The 20,741-nt window shown below is 50.1% G+C and overlaps 1 protein-coding gene and 1 long non-coding RNA gene across 3 annotated transcripts; one reads left to right on the top strand and one right to left on the bottom strand.

Moving 5' to 3' along the window:
* Window positions 1-27: 27 nt before the first annotated feature.
* On the bottom strand, window positions 28-20,547 carry LOC105685511 (DNA-directed RNA polymerases I, II, and III subunit RPABC3). 2 transcript variants are annotated; one of them, XM_012399663.3, is made up of 4 exons: window positions 20,419-20,547; window positions 13,958-14,041; window positions 11,814-11,994; window positions 28-455 (listed from the first exon to the last, which is right to left on the bottom strand). In XM_012399663.3, the coding sequence occupies exons 1-4, from the start codon at window positions 20,489-20,491 to the stop codon at window positions 338-340; spliced, it is 456 nt and encodes a 151-aa protein (XP_012255086.1). In that variant the 5' UTR covers window positions 20,492-20,547; the 3' UTR covers window positions 28-337. The 2 variants fall into 2 exon arrangements, with proteins under 2 accessions (XP_012255086.1, XP_048507634.1); XM_048651677.1 differs by lacking the exon at window positions 13,958-14,041.
* Window positions 7,416-10,815, top strand: LOC125500154. Its single transcript, XR_007277365.1, has 3 exons — window positions 7,416-7,557; window positions 7,690-7,900; window positions 10,736-10,815. It is a non-coding gene; the product is annotated as an uncharacterized LOC125500154 (long non-coding RNA).
* Window positions 20,548-20,741: the final 194 nt, after the last annotated feature.

Genomic DNA, 20,741 nt, shown 5'->3' with positions numbered 1-20,741 from the left:
CATAGGTTTAACAAATTCTATCGCACATCAATTGTAAAAATAATTTATTACGTACAATATTAATTACTTACACATGTATTAGGTACACATAAACTGCAGGCTCTCGGGGATGGTATAATTCCGTCGAGCCTTCGATGACCTCGCTATTATTCCACTTGCGAGGTGCAATTTGGAAAGAAATTCCGGTACATCCGAGTCGATGTGAAACTTGGGGAATGGTTATCAACGCTTATGTTTGTATTATATAAAAAAAGGAATTGGACAATTAGTCTTTATTTGTTATAACTGATAACGATCTCCTTTCCGCAGAAGCATATATCATCCCGCGATCATCCGTCTAGAAGGCGAGCTTCTTCATAAGCAGGTACATATGTTGATCGATTTCGAATCCGTGAAGATTATTGGCATCCCCTTGAAGTCGCATCAGTAATCCACCGAAAGAAACGTAGGCAGATCTGGAAATAGAGGTAGAAAAAATAGACTTGAATTAAAATTAGATTCATGCTCATTGATAAATATAACAGGTGCATCGTTACAAGCGAATCGGTCCTGTTAATAAAATATTCTCGTTCGTAGTAATGCGACCGTCACAGCTGCAGTGCCGATAGCGGTCGTGTTTATAAAATAGACCACACAACCAGCTAACCACACTGCCAAGGCGCCGGTCGCTATCCATGAATTGGGTTTGGACGAAGGTTATACAGGTATAGGTGTAAAAATGTATTTCCGAAGCTTGGAGCACGGGTTACGGTCTATGCAAGGAATTTCGGTACGCTGAGAAATCGAGAAACGTACGAAGCGACTGAATTGGCCGAATATTATATCAAGGCCGCTATCCCAGCTGTAGCGTGCGTTGGATGGCATTCACCGGGTCGCAAAATTCAAGAATATTTCCCCCCCCCCCCTCCCCCGATATAGCATGCAGCGCAGAAATAGACCGAAATAATATGGCGACTGTGCAGAATTCCGAAAACTGCAGCGCAGGTGTTGAACCCTGAGGTGGAGAAGAAACCAGATGTGCGATGATGAATCGAGTACACATATACCTCGAGGTGTATCGACATACGTAAAGGGTAAGGAAACGATGAAAAACATTGCCGTGAAATGAAATCCGCCTCTGACATTTTTCTATTCATCACTTTGTAGATCGATAAGGCGAGAAATACTTTATAGATAACACTTGAAATTTTTTGACCTTGGACCAACGAGTCCCCAGGTAGGGGGCTGCACGTCAGTAGCACGGGTACAGTTCGGTAGTGCCTGGAATGTCGGAAATTCGACAAAACGTAATTTCATCAATTTCCCAACATCGACGAGTGAAAACTTCCAATTTTCTCAACTGCATCGAATCTTGAACATTGATTCCAATCTCGGATCGTAACAGTGGCACAGTTTTCATCTTCGAACCTATCGATCCGAGGTCAAAAAAGTCAAGTGCATTTTTCCACGAAACGTTTCTTCTCGTTTCAATTTTGAAAATTTCGATTCGAACTCGCTAGGCACGCTGATGATAACGCTGATGATAGCAACAACAACAACAACCACAACATCAACAACGATAACACTAATGAGGTGCTAATAATGAAATGAACAGAACATGAGGTAATCACTCGATGGTAATTTTTTCTTTCTTTAATCATATTTATGAGTCATATATATATATATAAGATATGTTAACAATATAATACATCATTATTCATTATCAAGTAAACAGACTGCAACGTGAGCGTTGATGAATCAATAGAATAGATTTGTTTAATCCCATTTCTACCAGGATCTGACAGTTGATGGTGAGAGATTCAATGATCGATGAACCGATACGGACTTTGATTTTGCTGGATATTCGACGATATCGAACTGTGAAAACGCGACGTGGCGTCGATGATCGTTGACCATCGATTTCCCGGATGTGCGTTGCTTTACGAAGATGTCTGGTTCATGTCACACTGTGAAATGGCCGATGCTGTCGATCGTTCGACTTACTTCTTCCGATTGCTGGCCGTAAATGTAATCGATGAAAACGCTCCAAATTGGCCTACGAACGTCCAAAAGATTCTCCGACGTTCGGCGACAAAGCATTAAATAATAAGGTAAGCGATGAAAATTCTATCCGCTGCTATAACGAAGGGGAGAAACGAACTGATCATGACATTTCAAAGTTTACATCCGTTACCGTCACACAAACACACACGCACACACACACCTCTCTACCGATTATTCGAGCGCACGCAACGTGTAAGGTTTGAGCAAAATCGCCGTCACACCCAACATTCATCCATCTTACAATTTACATTACAACAATTATTTCTCATCTCGTTTCATCGTCGATTAACGAGCGAATATTTTACCCACTTTTTCACTACATCTACAAGAGCATTCACAGATGCCGAGAAATGAATAAATTATCGATCGGCTGTTCGACTGTACATGGACAATAATTGAAAATTCCGTAATACATTTTAGTCGATGGTGACGGTGGTGGCGGTGCAGGTAGCGACAGGCGAGGTGTCGTACCAGATAGTGCATTTACAGTAATCAGGGCCCGTGTAAACGCGCATCTGGCACGAGCCCCGACTGCCATATACAAATAAAATAATAACATAGTAGAGGAGATAATTAATAATAGGTGCGTGCGGTAGCTACGCGATTACCATTATTTTTTGTACTAAATTCTATCGACCGTTCGATTAATTACCGCCCGAGTTCGGCCGACTGGCGAACAACGCGCGTTTTAATTACGTTATATCCAACGACCGGCTGCAGGGTGTTCCGTTACGCGAGAGATTATCCTCGAATTTCAACCTGCAGCGATAGGTAACGGAAGAGAACAAGCGCGGCGGGCGGAGGAAACTTTGATAATCGTACGAAACGGGACGACGATGACGCGGGGCGTGATCATCGTGTGTTTCGACGACGTTATTCGCGCGAGGAGATGAAAATGAAAATGAAAATGAAATAAAAGGAAAAAAAATAAGAAAAACCGGATCGCTCGATATCTTTCGGTGCAGGGCGAATGTTCGTTGCATTGTTGCAGAGGTTATTATTCGTTACGTAACGAAAGAGAAGGAGGAAAAAAAACTTTGAAGTAAACGCGTCGTCTGCAACTGCAATAGCGCGCGATACATGCAGCTGTACACACGTATGTACGTAGATATAACTCGGCGTTGCAATTGATTTTCAATGCTATACCGCGGCATGCGCATCACGCGATTCCGAGTGTGCGATAAAATATACGTATACTGTTGTGTACGCGGTGTGAAAAATTTATTACCATCACGCACGGTTCGCACGCATCGCGGGTCTGTTTACTTTTCCGTCGAATTCGACGTTGGAAAACCGCGTCCCGCGAGTTGAAATTTTTTTCTCAGTTATCGCGTCCGTTCCTCCGTCGTTCTCGTCGTTCGCTAACGCGGAGGGACGATGTACCGAAAAATCACAGGGGTAATAAGAAAATTTCCTCGTTTGCATCGACGTTTATACCGCGACTACCGCTGCGAACGCACGGGGTTGGGACCTGCAGTTCGCTCACAAACACTAATTATAGACAAGGAGGTACGGTACGTATAGGCGGGTCGCGAGGCCTCCCTCCTCCCCTCCTATCGTTCTCCTTTTATCTCTCATCTCTTTTCATAGTACATATTCGCGATTTATTATTAGAAAATGCACACAGGGTGCCTCGCGACTCCCGGTATAGCGAAACAATAATTGACATACGAGCGACAAGGGGGGAAAAAAAAATGCAGAAGAGAACCGCGACGGCAACGGGGGCGGGGGGGGAGGATAAAAATCGTGTAATCCCGACGAGCACTCTGTATCAAAATCTCGACTACCCCGCGTCGATTCCTTACTTTTTGCCATCGTCGTCGAATTCGAAAAAAATTACCACCGCACCAGGAACGCTTAGACGGGGTGAAAAAAAAATAGCTCAGAGATAATCTAGCGAGCGAGTCGACCGCGAACGGTAATAAAATGTCCACATCGAAGACCGATGTTAATATCTCGGTTCAATTGACTTCCTCGATCTCCCCGGGGTGAGATTGTTACGGGATGAAAATACGACCGTAGATCTGCACCGCTAGAACGCGACTAGTAAATCGTGGTCAGGTCGAACGTCGAGAAGGACCGTTGCCAGTGATGGAAGTGGCGGTAGCGGTGGTGGTGGTGGTCGTGGTGGTGGTGGAGGAGGCGTTGACGACGACGACGACGACGACGACGACGATGATAACGATGGTACTGCTGCCGCTGCTTCGGCGTAGCTAAATAGTCACCGCCATCGGTAAAAGAATAGATCAGCGACTACACGGTGTAACCGGCACCACCACCACCAGCGTCGCCGCACCGACGCGCACCACCACCACCGCTGACCGTATTACACAACCGATCCCCACGACGAAACTGACCCAACAGCGCCTCGTGCCAACCGGAACACACGACTCGCACAAAAGCGACCCGCTAGAAAGAGTCGCGCGTATATCTGTCTCGATATACCTCTTCTACCTGTCGGGGGTCTTCTGGCCAGGCTCGGGCGATTTTCGCTAATTTTTTCCCCCCGCAGCCGATGCCGGTGCGGAGCAGCTATCGAGAGATCTCGATTCCGTCGCGTTCGAATTCTTAATCCGTCGTCGTCGGCCCCGTGACGATTGACCACCTATATAAAATGTGTGTCGAGGAAACTGGGCGAACTCTGCGGCATTCGGGACCACCGGCGACGCGTGTATCGCGCGCGCACACGTCCCGATTGTCCCTGCCAAATAAAACGGTCAAAGGTCGCACCTCCTACCCGTAACCGAAATAAGGCGATCGTCGCGGCGACTGCGACGACCCAGGGCTCCGCGGATCGCCTGCGGTAATCCTATATCGGATCGCTGCGGAAAAACCAACTCAATTCGCGAACCGCCACCTCGCGAAACGCGCGTACACGACTCGCTCGAGATTGAGAATGACTGCTCTGGCACTTGGTTTGTTGTACCCGCGCCACGCTTCGTTCGGTATTACCGATCACAAGTAGTTAGCTTCGGTTTCCCTACTACTACTACTACGCCACGGAGCGAGAGAGGAGAGACGCCGACCAACAACACGTTCAAGGCCGGCGTTACGGATAGAGAAGAAAAAAATAAATAATAATAATAATAAATTAATGACAAAAAAACAACTTGACCGAACGTTTCTTGCGCGGAAAAGACGGTACGTAAGTTATGTATACATGAGAGTACGTCGGGTATATTGAATCGCTGTCGTTACAGAGCAATTGAGAGAATATTTAATGGGAAGGCGAAAGTTTTTGCCGATTCCGGATATACATAGGATAGAATCTCGGATTCGAGCGGGTTCACAGTCTACGGTATTACAGTCCACGGTCGCTGCCCATTACCGAACGATATCCCGTTGCCCTTCGCGTCGTTTGATTCGCACTATATATGTATATACACGCTATACCATAGTTGTACATACGTATACGTTGTACGTACGGCGATGATGTTTCAAAGAATCCGACAGCGAATTGTGGAACGGCCGAACGCTTACCGGCGGTGTCTCGCCAGCTTCGCTATCCCTTGCCAGATTCTCTAGAGGTCCGACCCGGCTGGGAGGAACGTTTAATCTTAGATCGCATCGGCGAATCGCGGAGTGTATTCGTCACAATAGCGCGTTGCGGCACACATAATGCACGTACGTATATCTACCTACCTACCTACCTACCTAACTAACTACCCACACGTTGCGCGAACCCACCGCGATTGTCGCAGTACCGAATTACCAATTATCCTACCTGCATCGCCGCCACCGTACGTCGTCGCAAATCAATGGGAACAGGACGATAATCTACGACGCGGCGAAATTTCTCACGACGATAAAACACGCGCGAACTTGGAGACCGAACACGTGCAATCGTTCCACCAGTACTCGCCGCGGTATTTTAACAACCGCGAACGTCACCGCGGATATTGTTTTCGCGCAATAACTGAAGAACTTCGAGTGCCGAGCGTACCGTACCTCCTCCTCCTCCCCCCTCCCCCTCCCCCCTCCTCCTCCTCCTCTTCCTCCTCCTCCTCCTTCTTCGTAACGGTGGGCAGTTTCCTCCTCCGACGCGCGCGTTTCGCTCCTCTCGCCAGGTACGGCTCTCGCTAACTATACTATACACATTACTACTCGCCGGACAAAACGATTCCCCCTACGAAATCTGAGATTTTCGAAAGAAAAAAACAAAAAAAAAAAAACCACGCACAGGGAAAGGGGGAAACGAAAGTCACAGGTGATATTCGGACGATGGAGAAGAAGAGGGGGCGCATAAAAATTATCGCGACGCATCGCCACCACCGTAGACACCCTGCGCCGTCCCTTGCGGACGAAGAAGACTCCGATACGAGAGATAACGGAATGAAAAAAATGGGGGAATATAAAAGGGGGGGGGGGTGGGGTGGGGGGGGGGGCCACGATATCGCGATCCTCGCATCCAGCATCGCAGGTAACATGGCCGTCGTCGAGAGGCGGGGGGTCCGCCGTCAGGTTTGTTTCGTTTAATTCGGTTCGGATGCTCATGTATACACACATGTACGAGATCTACGGGCAGCTCTTCTCCTTTGCCGCGTGCACCTCCTACTTAATTTTTTTTTTTTTTGTCCACCTCCTCCTTCTCGATCCGCGGCCGCGGGCTTCTTCTTCTTCTTCGTCGTCGTCTCTTCTGACTCGTGGATTGCGTAACTTTGAACACGTGAAGTTTTGCACCACTGAAAAAGCAACGCGCGCGCGCGCACACACACACACCTACGTCTAATTAATTATCGTTGGAGTACCTATACTCGTGGTACGAGTAGGTAGAACGATGCGGACGGTACAGTCGACGTGCAAATCGAGCGACGTGCGAACGGCACGACTCGAAACTTTCCGTCAAAACTGTACCGGAGCGTACGACAATATCACCGACGAGATGTACGTACGTACGTACGAGGATCGATTACGGTGACCCCGGTGGTCCTGTCAAAATGAATACAAAAAAAAAATTGTTTTTTTTTTTTTTTTTTTTTTTTGATTGCGACTCACCTGCAGCGACTGAGGTACGAAGTAAACTGCGATTGTATTTTGAGAAGGGGGGTCGATTATCGTTCACGATCCGTCGCAGTATCGATTTATTTATTTGTTTGTTTATTTATTTATTTATTCGATTATCTGTTATACTGGTCGTTGTTCAATTGCAGATGGAACGTAGCGCGAGCGTCGGAGGTTCGAACTCCGAGGATGCCGAGCGGGTTGCTGCTGGTCGGGTAACGCGGAAGCGGACGATGTGAAGAGCGTGAGGGAGGAGACGACGGAAGGGCGAGCGGACGAGATCGAGGGGAGAAACTGTGGCGGTAGGTACGGAGAAACTGCAGCGGAAGATGTGGCTGCACCACCGGGGGAGAAGGTTCGTGGGAGAAACCGGGGGAGGAAAAGGGGGTGAGAAAGGAGGGTGCGCAAAGGGTGCCGGGACAGGAGCGTCGGCTCGTCTATGACGTCAAACTAGTTTCTGCAGCGAGCGACGCGCGGAGAGAACCCGGAAATACCGCGTCCCCGTAGTGGGAGGTGAGTCGGGGGGAAAAATAGGCCCTTTACCGGGGAGGGTGGAGGGAGGGTGGAGGGTGGACGGACGGACACCTCGGACACCGTCCCCTACTTTCTACGAACGTGTAACCGACGGTTTTCGACGACTTTCAGTCGATAGCGGAGGACCCGCACCCACCCACCCCCCCCTCGAGGCCGAGGTTCATGCGATTGGAAAACTTGCCGAACGAAGTGGACGCGAAGGGAGAATAAAACTATGACTACGGGGGCGGAGAGGCGAAAAGGGATGTGCAGCGGGTAGACGAAGGCAGCAGCAGCAGCAGCAGCAGCAGCAGCAGGTGCGCGAGGCTCTGCAGGTAGATAGGTATGTAGGTAGGTGGGTAGGTAGGTACGCGTATCTGGGTCACCCCTGGGAAAAGCTGGCTCATGAATCCGGGTTGGTTTAAAATATATGGATCGGTAGATGGGAGGACCGCGTTTGCCTCTGTACGTGTACACCGATGCGGATGACGTGTACACGCTGGTATAATCCGATAATCCGATATATCCGCACCCGATCGATCGATTCGAAGATACACCGTGCAGCGATCGTTGCTTATTTCGCAGCGAGTTTGCGATTTGAAAAATCGAACTTCGTACGGACGAATAACAATTCAGCATCGCGGTAGTTACGTCGTTCTCTCTGTAACACGCTCGGTTGCGCCAGAGGTATTCTAAATATAAAATTGCAACTCCGGTCCGACCTATACTGCGTCCGACGTGCCGCGGAGATCACTCGCTCATACCCGGCGGCGCGATGGCTCGCGGGCGATTCAAAAAATTTCTCTATTCGCCCCGCGATCCGTTGGACGCACGCTGCGACGATTGCGACGATTATACCGGGGGGCCGTTGTTTTTCGCGAAACGTCGCGGCTAATTGCGAGTCGGTGTCAGGGGTGGTATACTGCGGGTTACGTCCTTACACCTATTGCGCAACGTCCGATTCGTTGCGTAAGAATTTAATGTTCCTACTCTACTGTACGGGTGTACGTAATAAGCGAAACGTACGTCGTACGCGTCCGGTATCGTAGACGCCGGCGTTGCAAACGCGTACGAAGTGATCCCCGTTCGATTTTCGCCCGGAGATCGAAGAGAAGAGAAGAGAAAAAGAAAAAAACAAATTTGGGAAATTGTAAAAATTAACGAACGAAGTCGAACGAACGGCAGCCGGTGTTGCGTGCGCGACGCTGTTTCGGTCAAGGGCAAACCGGAACGATCGACGATTACGCAATCGCGCAACGTGCGGACCGTCCTCGAAAGAGGACGAGAAGATTCCGGAGATTCCTCTCACTTTTTTTCGCCGGCTGCCTTCGAAATTCGGCTGGAAAAACATTCGAATTCCGAAGGAGAGGTGTTCTACTCGCGTTTATTTATGCGACCGTACCCCGAATCGGCGGAGGGGAGGAGAGAAACCCCGGGGGGGGGGGGGGGGGGGGGAAGGAAGGGCGATCAGCTGATCGACCAGCTGCACGATACGGGGGATGCGGATATATACGCGCCGAGTAAGAAGACAAACGGAGAAAGGAGGTCCGACGTACACACGTACGGTACGGTACGGTAGAGACACATAAGAGTCGAGAATCGAGTAGAAAGAGCGAAAGGTGTAGCGAGATGCTAAAAGTCAGCTGATATAACTCTCGCCTGGATGTCAGCTGATTTTGACAGCTAACCCACCACCAGCTGCTGCCGTTGCCAATGCCGTTACCGGTCGTCGCAACGCGCGCGCGCGCGCATCTCCCTCTCCGCCTCCCCCCGCCCCACCCCCCTCCCTTTTTCCCGCCCCTTACCCCCCCCCCCGCCCCTCCTTCGCTCGCCCTCTGCGACGCGTGAAAATTTTACTCCGACGTAAACGCGAGCGACCGATTAAAATTGAAGGAAACGGATCGCCGCGATCGTCTCCGTCTTACCGAAGCGAACGAAAACGACGACGAAAATAGACGAGAGGGGAATACGTAAACCGCATCACCTGTGTCGTTCTGTAGAAAAAATCTACCCCCGCGGTAGGAACGAAGAATTCTGCAGTGAGCTTAAGAAGACGTGCAAGGTACACGGGGTGCAGGCGGAGGATCGATCCGGGTAGGGGCGCGGGGTGAAGGTTAAGGGTTGAAGGTTGAGAGTCGGTGGCGCGGTCCGTGAGGTGGACGGTAACCTGGGGAAACCTTTGCCTATTTTGCGGCTCGAATTCTCAAGGATGTACGATTCGCGGAGGTGTTTCTATGGGACGCCGGGGGGGTATCCGTGTCGCGACGTATAGAGATACCCGTGTGTATATGTACATACCCCATATTCCTCTATCACGTAGGTATAATACGCGAAGTAAATCGCGCGCAGGCGATCAACACAACCGGGCGGACCAGACCCCCGATCAATAATTCACTCCCCTCTCCCTCCTCCCCCCACCCCCGACCCCAAAAACCCCGCGTGGATTTCGCCACTCCGATACCTCCGTGTGTACAGAGGTGATCCGTGCGAACGTGGGTTACAGGGGTACGCGTCCACGATATCGTTTTGCCTTCCTCGATTTCGACGATTCAATCCGGTCACTGCAGACGATGCGGGGAAATAGGAACCTCGGAGGAATCGGGGGGGGGAGAGTAAAAAAAAGGGAAAATTGCAACACGTATATACGTCACTGGAAAACACTTCGTTCGTTTTTTTTTTTTTTTGAGTGGAAATTATATCTTCAGTTTCTACCGCGAACCGTCACAATATAGTTTATTTATTCATTTATTTATTTAGTTAGTTATTGGTTTTATTTTCCACTCGTTGGGTTATTTTCTTTTTTTTCTTTTTTTCTTTTTTTTTTTTTATTTGTTGTCGTGTTATTCAATTTTGTTATTGAAAGATCGTCGTGTATAATGCCGATAGAAAACTGAGATACCACCAGCTGTGTTCACTCGTAATCTCAACCCACAAGTGAACGCAGAGTGGCTCCCCGTTCTCCAACTGCTACCAACGAACGATTCGATTCTCATCCGTCGAACACACTGAAAACGAGAGAAATATTTTCTTCTTTTTATTACCCACTATTGATTCGCTCGTTTATTTATTCGTTTATTCAGTTACTCCAATTCGATCCAACCCCCCCCCCCCCCCCTCCATCTTTGAATTATTTCACGGTCAAATATTTCAAGTTTATCGTCGATTTTCATCGTTGCAGATGATCGAGAATCCCCCGAGACACTCCACGCTTGTACACCGATGACGTAAGGGATAGAAAAAAAAACCAATCAACAAAATCAAAAAAAAATAAATAAAATAAAAAAAAAATAAAATAAACGACGAGGAAAGTCACCCAGTTGCAGAATCGTCAAAGCGTGCCGCCATCTTGCGTCGAACGATCTTTAGGCGCATAACGCGGATGGTTTTGTCGGCGGTGCAGCACACGGTGCATCGGTACCCCGTCGGACGTTGATGCGCTCGGAGATGCGTGTGCGTTAATTTTGTCCAGGTATACCGTACGTGTATATATATGCGGGAGAGGAGACACCGAACACGCGTCGGTACGCACGATGCACCGAATCTGCACGCGCGATGTACAGGTAGGGTACGACGATACACGCATCGTTCCGCGTACTGGTCCGTATCAACGTCGTCGTACAGGGAAACGTGCAACGGAATCGCGTATATCGCGCTTCGCCGACTGTACGGTATACGTATACACGAGTGGAGTATATATCGCATCAGAACTGAACTCGACAAGGTTGCGGTATTATCTCATAATGAATTCGATACCGAAGCCGGCGACGATAAAGAAAAGGAAATAAAAATATTCTACACACACACACACACACACATATATAATATATATATTATAAATATATATGTGTACACCGACGTTATCGCGTGTCGCAGCGCGATGCAACTACGCACACACACACACACACACGCACACACACCTGTGCGACGCAGCTGTATCTTCTCTCACCTGCGAAGAAGAAGCCATTTTGAATGAAAACGTAATTCGTACGTCAGCTCGGTTAAATTTTCCATCGTTATCCGAACGTTTTCCGCCACCCAAGGTATGTATAACAATCGCGATATCGGTGAAAAGTCGCCTCTCCACCGCCTGCACCGTCACCCTTCGCTACGCTCGTTCGAATTCGAACGATAACGTTACGTGGCGGGGATACTAGTGTGAAACCGTTCTTCGATCACGTCGGCGATAATGATAATGATAATGATAATAATAATAACGACAACAATAACAGAGGTTGAATTTTTTTTGCGCTACTCACAGTCGACTGCTCGGCTCGTTGCTGGCCTCATCACCTTCGATGCGGTAAACCTTACCGGACATCACGTATTCGAAACTGTCAGCTCTCGAACCACCCTCCTGTTCGATGGCGTTCCATTCGCCGCCGTCCGGGTAACCGTCTTCCCGCAGTGTCGTCGCCAGGACCAAACGGAATTTAGCACCTGCATACGAAAACCGACAGAAAACAGAAACAGGTACGAATTAATAAAAGGAGGTACACGCGGCTGATGAACGAGACCTGATCGATTGTCTACCTGCGAGGTGTTGCGAGGTAACTAAGCTTCAAAGTCTAAAAACGTTCGAATAGATTTGCAAAAATTGCGCACGGGACTTTTTTTTTCCAGTGCAGGATTCGATTTTTTGTTTTTTTGCAAAAAAATATAATCTGACTGTTTCAGAGTCGAGACGAGGGTTTCAAATTTTGGGGGGTCAGCCTCCGAGAACTCCCGGGCGTATAGAAATTCGAAAACGAGTTTTCAGGATTCCGGTTGCTTATCCGTACGTCACTCGAATGAGGTGAACAGCGAACTGGATGTTATACGCCACAAAAAAAAAAAAGGGAACGAGGTAATAAGGAATTTCAATTTTATTGCGATTTCTGTCGATCCCCAAGAGGAGCGGGGGGGACGCGGTGGTACTCCGGAGTGGGTGTATCGCGGTATTGTATATGAAGAGAGAAAAAAAAAAAAAAAAAAAGGCCATCCGCGTAAAAACATCGCGCTGCACGTCTACGTTGTACACGGTGTCGATTACAATCGTATCGAATCTCACGTAATTCCTTGAGTATAATGAGAATTACATGCGACGATCCCCATTACATAATAACAGAGAAATGTTGCGCATATCGCGTCACAGAGAACGAGATGCTACCGTTAACGAGCGACGTCCGTCCGTGCGACAAAAAAAATAAATAAAAAATAATAAATAAATAAATAAATAAATTAATTAAAAAAAATACCGCGTTAATCGGTCGATCGATTTTCCCGTTGTTGTTTTCGTTGATATTTCTTTTTATCAAACGTCCTCGGATAGGACACGACGTCGCACCGGTTTTCGAACGGATTTATCGTCTATGCGAGTAATTTCTTCATATAACCGCGGCACAAGAATTACAGTAACGAACGTTAACGTCGTAGCTTCCGCGTATAACGAAGCGTGACTCTCGAACGTGACGAAACGTCGAGGAAAGTAAAAGGAACCGCCGAATATCGAGGATCAAAATATTAATCAACGTACGAACGACGACGACGACGAGGTCGACGACGAGGAGGACGAGGAGGACGACGACGACGACGACGACGAGGAGGACCGCAAAGCACGACGACGCCTCCGCTCTCGGCGTTGCTGCTGCGCCGACGAGGTCCGAGCGAGCACTCGGGCGTCAAGCTCGAACCAAGCTATGACCTTGGCATTGAACTTGGAGGACGGAGTGCGGAGGCGGAGCGCCGGGGGAGGGTCAGGGGTGGCGGCGTCGATCGGCGTCGAGGGGATGGACGGGGGGAGGGAGGGAAGCGGGAGGGGGAGGAGGGGAGCGAGGCAGAGAGGGGGGAGGGGGGGAGGGAGGGATTGCGTCATTCCGCGCAAGCCTCGGAGGCGTACGTCGATACAGCGCGAAGCCTGCCGCCTCGCTCGCTCGCCGTCCGTCCGTCCGCGCCCCCCACCTCCGACGAGTCTCTGACTCAACTCTCCGACTCTAAACTCTTACTTCGCACGGCTAACAAACGACGACTAGCTGAAATCACTCGACGCTGCACTCCCCTAACCTGACCTAACCCTGACCTCTGCGAGGGAATCGGGATAAGCCGCCCTCCCGCCCTCCCGCCCGCCCGCCTGCCTACACCTAACTACCTACCTATCCCGGAATCTTTAGCGTAACGCACATGCACCAGCGGCGAATCATTACGGTTATCGATCTGCGATACACCTTTACGGCGAATCGGTCAAAAGTTATTCGAAATCGTTGAAAACGAATACGGCTTTGATCGACGCCGAACGGCGGGCGGTGGACGTATGGGACGTCTTGCGACGTCACGGACGGACTTGTTCGGATGGAAAATATATATGTATATGAGAAAAGTTGCGGAGGAATTGATATAGAATGAGGCTGAGCTGGTTACCACTCACCCAATTCCATCGGGTACAGCCAACTGTTGATGTCCAGTATGAGGTCCATCTTGAAGGATTCCGATTCGCAGTGCAACCGGCTCACTGCAACATATAAATTCAATGGCATTTCGTGCGTGAAATCGTTACGGATCATATCTCGCAGAAGAATAACGAGGATAATAAAAGAGGGGAAAAAAAAGCGATGTCTCCCGAATCTCCATCTTCGATGTATCGAAGATTTTCCTTGTACGGGGGAAAAGATGACGAAGATGAGAAAGATGATCCCTTCCCCCCTATGTAATTTCTCCTCAGAGAAAAGAATTTCCAAATAATCTTCTCGCGAACTAGCGACGATATTGCAACGTCTTCAACTGCACGTTATATACGTTAAGCGCGACGCGATTGAAAATATGAAACGAGACGCCAAATTTGAGGACATGGACGAGGATAATAAAAAAGAAGGAATCGAACTACTGGCGATGCACTTGTTCGGGGGAGAGGAGGGGTGCCCGACCCGCCTCATTCGTATCCTTCCCGCGGGACGGCTGCAGATGCAGAAGCGCGAGTGCGAGGCGCATGATAAAAATCAGCTGTATAAGAATCGGCACGGCGTTCACCCAAAAACGTGATGAGGACGAGCGTAACGATATCTTCTGGAATATTTCCTGTTCAATGATTGTACGGCGGTACATGCGTATGATATAGTTCGTCTATTTTTTTATCAAACGGCTGACCAACGACGGACGATATCGTACGAAGATACGTCGTCGTCCGCAGGGGTTGCGGGGTGGTTTATTTCTTTTTTTTTTCTTTTTTGTTTTTTTATTTATTTATTTTATTTTTCTTTTTTTCTGGTTCGTTTTGCGCGCGTACAGTTCCGCACGGCCAGGCTCTCTGAGGACGGACTGTTTCGAACTCTGGTGGTCCGGAGGTTTCGCGTTCCTGACGAACCGAGCCCTCCCTCGCCCCCTCCCCCCCTGCCCCCGCCTCGCCACTTCCTTCCTCCTCCCCCGCAGCATCGCAGCCCGTACATCATCATCCCTTCTGGTTTCTCCCGCCAACTCGCCCCGCAAGGGAGGGAAGTACGGATATGTAACGCGTACATAGCTTTGACATACACTTGGCGAACGTCACTCCCCCGCCCCCCCCTGCCGCCACCACCTCGGCGAAAACCAAACTGCAAATTATATGCCCCCTCGTCTTATTGTACATATTTGTGTATAACGGATATCCGCAGGGGTCGGAAATCATCCCGCAGGTAAAACACAACCGACGCGGGTGTATGACGAAAAGTTAATCTTCATCCCTCGGGCACAAAACGCGATCGTTCGAACGCGTGGATTTCGACTCTGCCGACGGATCGTTCGATGGATTTTCGTATTTCACGACGCGTGCGACGACATCGTCCTCGTGCTCGGGATCGGTACGATTTTTGTTCGCCCCCTTCGCAGGAACCCGGTCGCCTCTTCTTCTCCTCGGAGCACGAGGACGAGGACGACGGTGTGTCACACGTAGGTAGAGCGGTGTCGCGGGTTGATCCCCGTATATATAAACGCGCGCGCGGGGTATAATTCACATCGGCATATAGTGCGGGAATACGCGAGGGGTGAGGGGGGGTGAGGGGCGAGGGGGTGAGGGGGGGCGCGCTATTTCGCATCCACCGCGAAGGAAGGGGTGCTAAAGTCTTCCGAACTGCGCAGTGGCGCGCTATCGACCGCATCGTCCGACCAGCTCTATAAATACCGTGGGCACCGGGCTCCGCCGACCCAACCCCCGAAAAAGCGGCACGCCGCGCGCGCTCGCTCGCTCTCCGCCACAGGCGCCTCCCCGACCAACCCCCTTACGACTACCGGCGGGGTGGGGGAAACCTTGACCTTCAAAGAGTCGGGGGCGCGCGGGCGCGCCCTCCATCCCTTGTACGACGTCGAACATCCTTCAACCCCCCCCCCCCCCCCCCTCCTACCGTACCTCGCGGGATATGTAGGTACTTCTCCCGTCTCTGCACCCCGTACACACTCTCTACCGGCGAACGAGCGCTCCTCCCCTTATATATATACTGTATATAGGTATCAACGGGGTATACATATGTACCGTCGATACACATATATATATATACATATATGTACGGATGGATGCACCTGCGAGTTTCGCGATAAGAGATTATGAATGCACGACGCTTCTATATGCGACTTCGTGGGGTGTATCGTTGCGTTGCATTACGATTTCGAGAGTAGGTATATGTATATTATGAGGTACCTACTCGCGTTGCAGATACTTGGAATTTTTATACGCCGGTGATCGAGACAAATGGAACGAGAGAGAGAGAGAGACGAGGAGGAGGAGGAGGAGGAGGAGGAGGGAGAGAAAAGGGGTGAATTTCCTCCCCGATTCTACGATGCACTTTCCGTACACACAGATGCAGAATTGTCTCTGCGTAATATATAGTGTAGCACGCGACACGACTACACTGCGTAGTTTTAGCGAGCGACGAGATGACGCACCCTAACAGACGGTAATATGACGCAGCTTATAGCACATCGCACGATGCATACCGCGTCCTCCTCCTCTCTCCACCTGCCCAATTGTAAGGAGAATTTTTTAAGCCATGAAATTCAGCGATCTCCCTATCTACCCACGAAAGTAAACGGAGTTCTCATCTATGTATACGGGGCTCAACGTGTACCGCGGATGAACTATTTTTACGTAATGTATATCGCCTCTCATATTCGCTAGACTCCGAGACACGAAAAAAACACGTATACCTGTACGTGTGCGTGTACGTCGTGTGTGGGATATACGCGAGCGAGGTGGAATATCGCGACAGGTATATAAATGCAATATTCTTTTTCTCAATGCATCGTTTCTACGGCCAACCGTATTTACATCCGCCAGGCTACCGGGAACTTTGAAAGTAGGAGAGAAATCAATCGTTGGCAGGACTGTAACGAGTGTGTAAATTTACCTCATTGCGATGAATCACTTCGCCTCCTCGTTACACTTCGTTTTCTTTTTAGATCCAGTGTCTTCCGTACATTCGTACGCCCGACGTTCGCTTCGGCGTACGAGGAGAACACGGCAATTCCCAACCGGGTGCGAATAAAATCAACCGTACCAATCGATAATTACGTGCGGGAGATACGAGAGCACGAGCCGTGCCGAGTCGGTCCTTTTTTTTTTTTTTTTCTTTTTCTCTCTTCGCTCCAAGGTACACCAGCCGCGTGTAATTTTCGACGACAGTTTTTTCTCGTTTTCTCATCGTCGCGCGAGAAAATTGTAAAAATCACGTCCGACGCAAAACGGTAGGGAGTCACCGTGTCACATTCACCGCACTGTGCGTATATACCGCAGCAACCGACCGAGGACGATCGATCCGCACGCGAAGATCGGCGAAATTGGCGATCGCACGTGCAACGTCGATATCGGACAAAAGAAATCGGGTATCGTCGCAGCACCGATAGCAACGATAAATCTTCGACGGTCGAAAATCCGGCTGCCCCGATAACCGATGCGTTCGTTCCTCGATCTCGTCACTGCAGCCGGCGGTCCTCGGTACGCGACGTTCGAGCGGCGTTGTGTTTTTTTCTCTCAACGACACGACGAATGCAAGTTGTCAGGCTCGGGCGGCTCGGGGAACGAAGCGATTCGAGGCAAACCGACCGACGTAGCGAGCAAGGAAACATATTGCGCAGCAGTTTAAAAAACCCGTGTTTCGTCAGAACGCGTCATCGACTAGAGCGCCGCAGGGTCGATTCGCAATTTGCGAGCCGCGAATCGCGATTCGCCAACTCCCCGCACATCATCTCGCACACCACCCACCGTATATACACACGACGATCCGGTCCCTCCACTCCAAGATCCGCGAGGTTCCCCTCGGCCCCCCCCCCCCCCCCCCCCCGTGTACTCCACGCCACCGCTACACCGGCTAATCTTCTTTTCCAACGTTATTTTGACGCAGCGGCTACCGGTAAACTATACAACCATAGGTATATATACGTTCGTACGCCTATAAGCGTTGCGTATTTCGAATGCGTATCACCGCCGTACTTGCGCGTTAAAAGTATTCCGGATGGCGGAAAGAAGAAAACGCACACGAGTCGGAGGGAAAGAAAGCGAAATTGTTTTCCGCGCACACCGCAATTATACACATATAATCACCTCAACGACGACGTTCAATTTCGTCCGACTCGAAACCGAATATGGCGACGAATCGAGTCATTATTCTCGCTGCGTAAACTTTGTCGCAAAAAACGAACGCCAATTTATTTTCTCTATCGCCGATTCCTTATTTTTTTTCTGCTCTTTTCCAGCAGCCGACCGAACTCGATCGCCACCGGGTTTTCTCCAGACGACGCGACGAACGCCGAACGGTACACGCCACTGCATTTTCGAATCGCACCCACGCCGTGGAGGTCTGTTATCCGCGAATCGAGTCGATATTATCCGGTGTGAAACGGCGACAGTACGAGCGGAGGCAGCTCGGTAACCGGACTGCCGTAAGCCGGTACCCCGGCAGCTTCGCCTTGGATTACGGGCAGGCTCGCCTTGGCACTGACACTGGCAGCAGGAATATGAAGGCGCCTAGCAACACGACGACCGCGAACCTTCGTCGTCGTCGTCGTCGTCGTCGTCGTCGTCGTTCGTCGTCGTCGAACGTAAAACAACCTCTTACTCCGTTCTCAATGCGGACACGACGATACCGCCGCCGGTGTACCTGCAGCTGCTGCACTCTTATGAAACGATACAGCCGGCCGTCGTTGCATCGCCAGGCGAATCTTGGAGAGAGAGAGAGAGAGAGAGAGATAGGGAGAGAGAGAAAACGAGGAGAACCAATTCGCCGAATGATTGGATGATCGACCTTAGGAATGGAATATACAACGAGACGGAATTGACGAATTCAATTATTCGCAGTCGTTCTCAGAGCCGAAGCGAACAACAACGTCCGGTAGGTAGTACCTAACCGGCGAATGGAAGAAATATGACGAAAATGTTCAACCGAATTTTTGCGACGTCGAATCTCGCCTCGCGCCCTTCGGGATTAAAAGAGAAAGAAGGAAACAAGAAATCACGACGATTGGTAAGAGAGAGTATACTGTACTCCGCACTCATTGTGCGGAGATATCCCTCGGTGAAACGCGACTATGTAATCGGAGGGAAAACGCGAAGTGTGTATATACGTATATTCGGAGGTATACGGATACGTATGTATATACGTGACGGGGCTGCATAGGAGAATTGCGAGGAGAAGCTGCGGCAAAACTTGTGCCGGTTATCTCCCCTCTTTCTCCGGCCTCTCGATCCCTGCGCTTTCGCCCATCCAGAGAACGTTCTTTTTCCCCTATCCCCGGTGCAAGCTCTCGGCCGGGTGCCCGCCCCCTTCTTTCCCCCCCTTCGAGATGACATCTCCCGCGACCTTGAAGCGAAACCTGACCTTGACCGCGACGCCCCTCCGAACGCGACGCCGATGACGTTCGCGTTCGCGTTTCCCGATGCGCGTGGTCCTCGAAAACTTGCGCCACGGGGACGTACGTGGGGATCCGCTGCTACCGTCGCTGTCACCGTCACTGTCATTGTCATTGTCACCGTCACTGTCACTGTCACCGTCACCTACGTTTCTCCCGTGTTCCTGACGCGGCAACGGAGCATCGCCGCTGCATCGATCCGCCGCAGCATCGAGGGGTAATTTCCCACCCTCGCCCCAACGTCTCTACCCGCCGTTTTATCAACCCTAGCGCTGAAATTTCACCTTCTATTCCGACGTAGGTATGCACCGCTTATACCCACGTACAATGGCCGAGTGTATCTACGTGCCGCCCAAACTTCGCTCATGCGGTATTCATGCATTCGTCGCATCGTAGCTGCACCTTGCGAGACGCCCCCTTTTTCTTGCCACCCCGTGAGACGTCAGGTGCCAAGAATCGATCATTTTCCGATGGCCTGAATTATTTCGAGGTAATCGTCAAGCTCTACCTGCAACGTTCGAACGAGTTACCGATTTCGTAGAGTTTCGGTGGCCACGGTAATCGGATTCGCAAGGTGCGAGGTTTCTCCTCGTTATGGGGGTTCGTTTGAATTTGATTGAATGTTGCGGAAGATGGTCGAATGTCGTATCGGTGTTCGTCACGTGTGCCAACTTCCCGCCATTACTAGCAATCGGAACCACGACGACGGATTTTCGTCAGGTATACGCGACACATCGGTTGTCGGTCGAATATACCGATATCGCGTCGAACTTTCGGCGAATTATTGACAAGGGAATTCGGTCTGCTACGACGAGGCGACGATTATTGCGCGTCACGGAGAAACGAGATCATCCGAGTTATTATTATCGAGAATGGGTTTCCCGCTACGGTCGGCCATGTGCCGCGAGGCACCGGCAACGTATGCTCCGTCGCGATTGATTTTGAACAAATTTTGAGCTTTGCGAACGATGTCAATGGTTGCAACGCTTCTCTGTCGTTGAAGGTAAACGTGGAACTCACCTCTGTCAAACTTCTTCCCCTCCGGATCGATGTCTTTAACGTTAAATATATCCTCGAACAACACACCCGCCATTTTGACACCCGCGACGCACAACTCTACCGGCAACAACTGCCGCTCGGAACTGCGCCGAGGACGCGCCACCCGGGTACGCGATTACACTGGAACTACGGAGGCCCCCTTCGCGTAGGATAATTATCCAATAGCCACCAGCGACCTTGCCAACAGGCGGTTTGTCACCGGTGATGAAATCGTTACGCAAGTTTAATATGCAGGTGGTTGTTGAATCGCCGCGTTACACTGGTACAAAAATAACGGAAATAAT

The sequence above is a fragment of the Athalia rosae genome, chromosome 3, assembly GCF_917208135.1.
Source record: "Athalia rosae chromosome 3, iyAthRosa1.1, whole genome shotgun sequence".
In the NCBI taxonomy this organism is placed as follows: domain Eukaryota; kingdom Metazoa; phylum Arthropoda; class Insecta; order Hymenoptera; family Athaliidae; genus Athalia; species Athalia rosae.
Note: the sequence above shows the minus strand (reverse complement) of the source record. Positions and strands in the feature narration are given on the sequence as shown.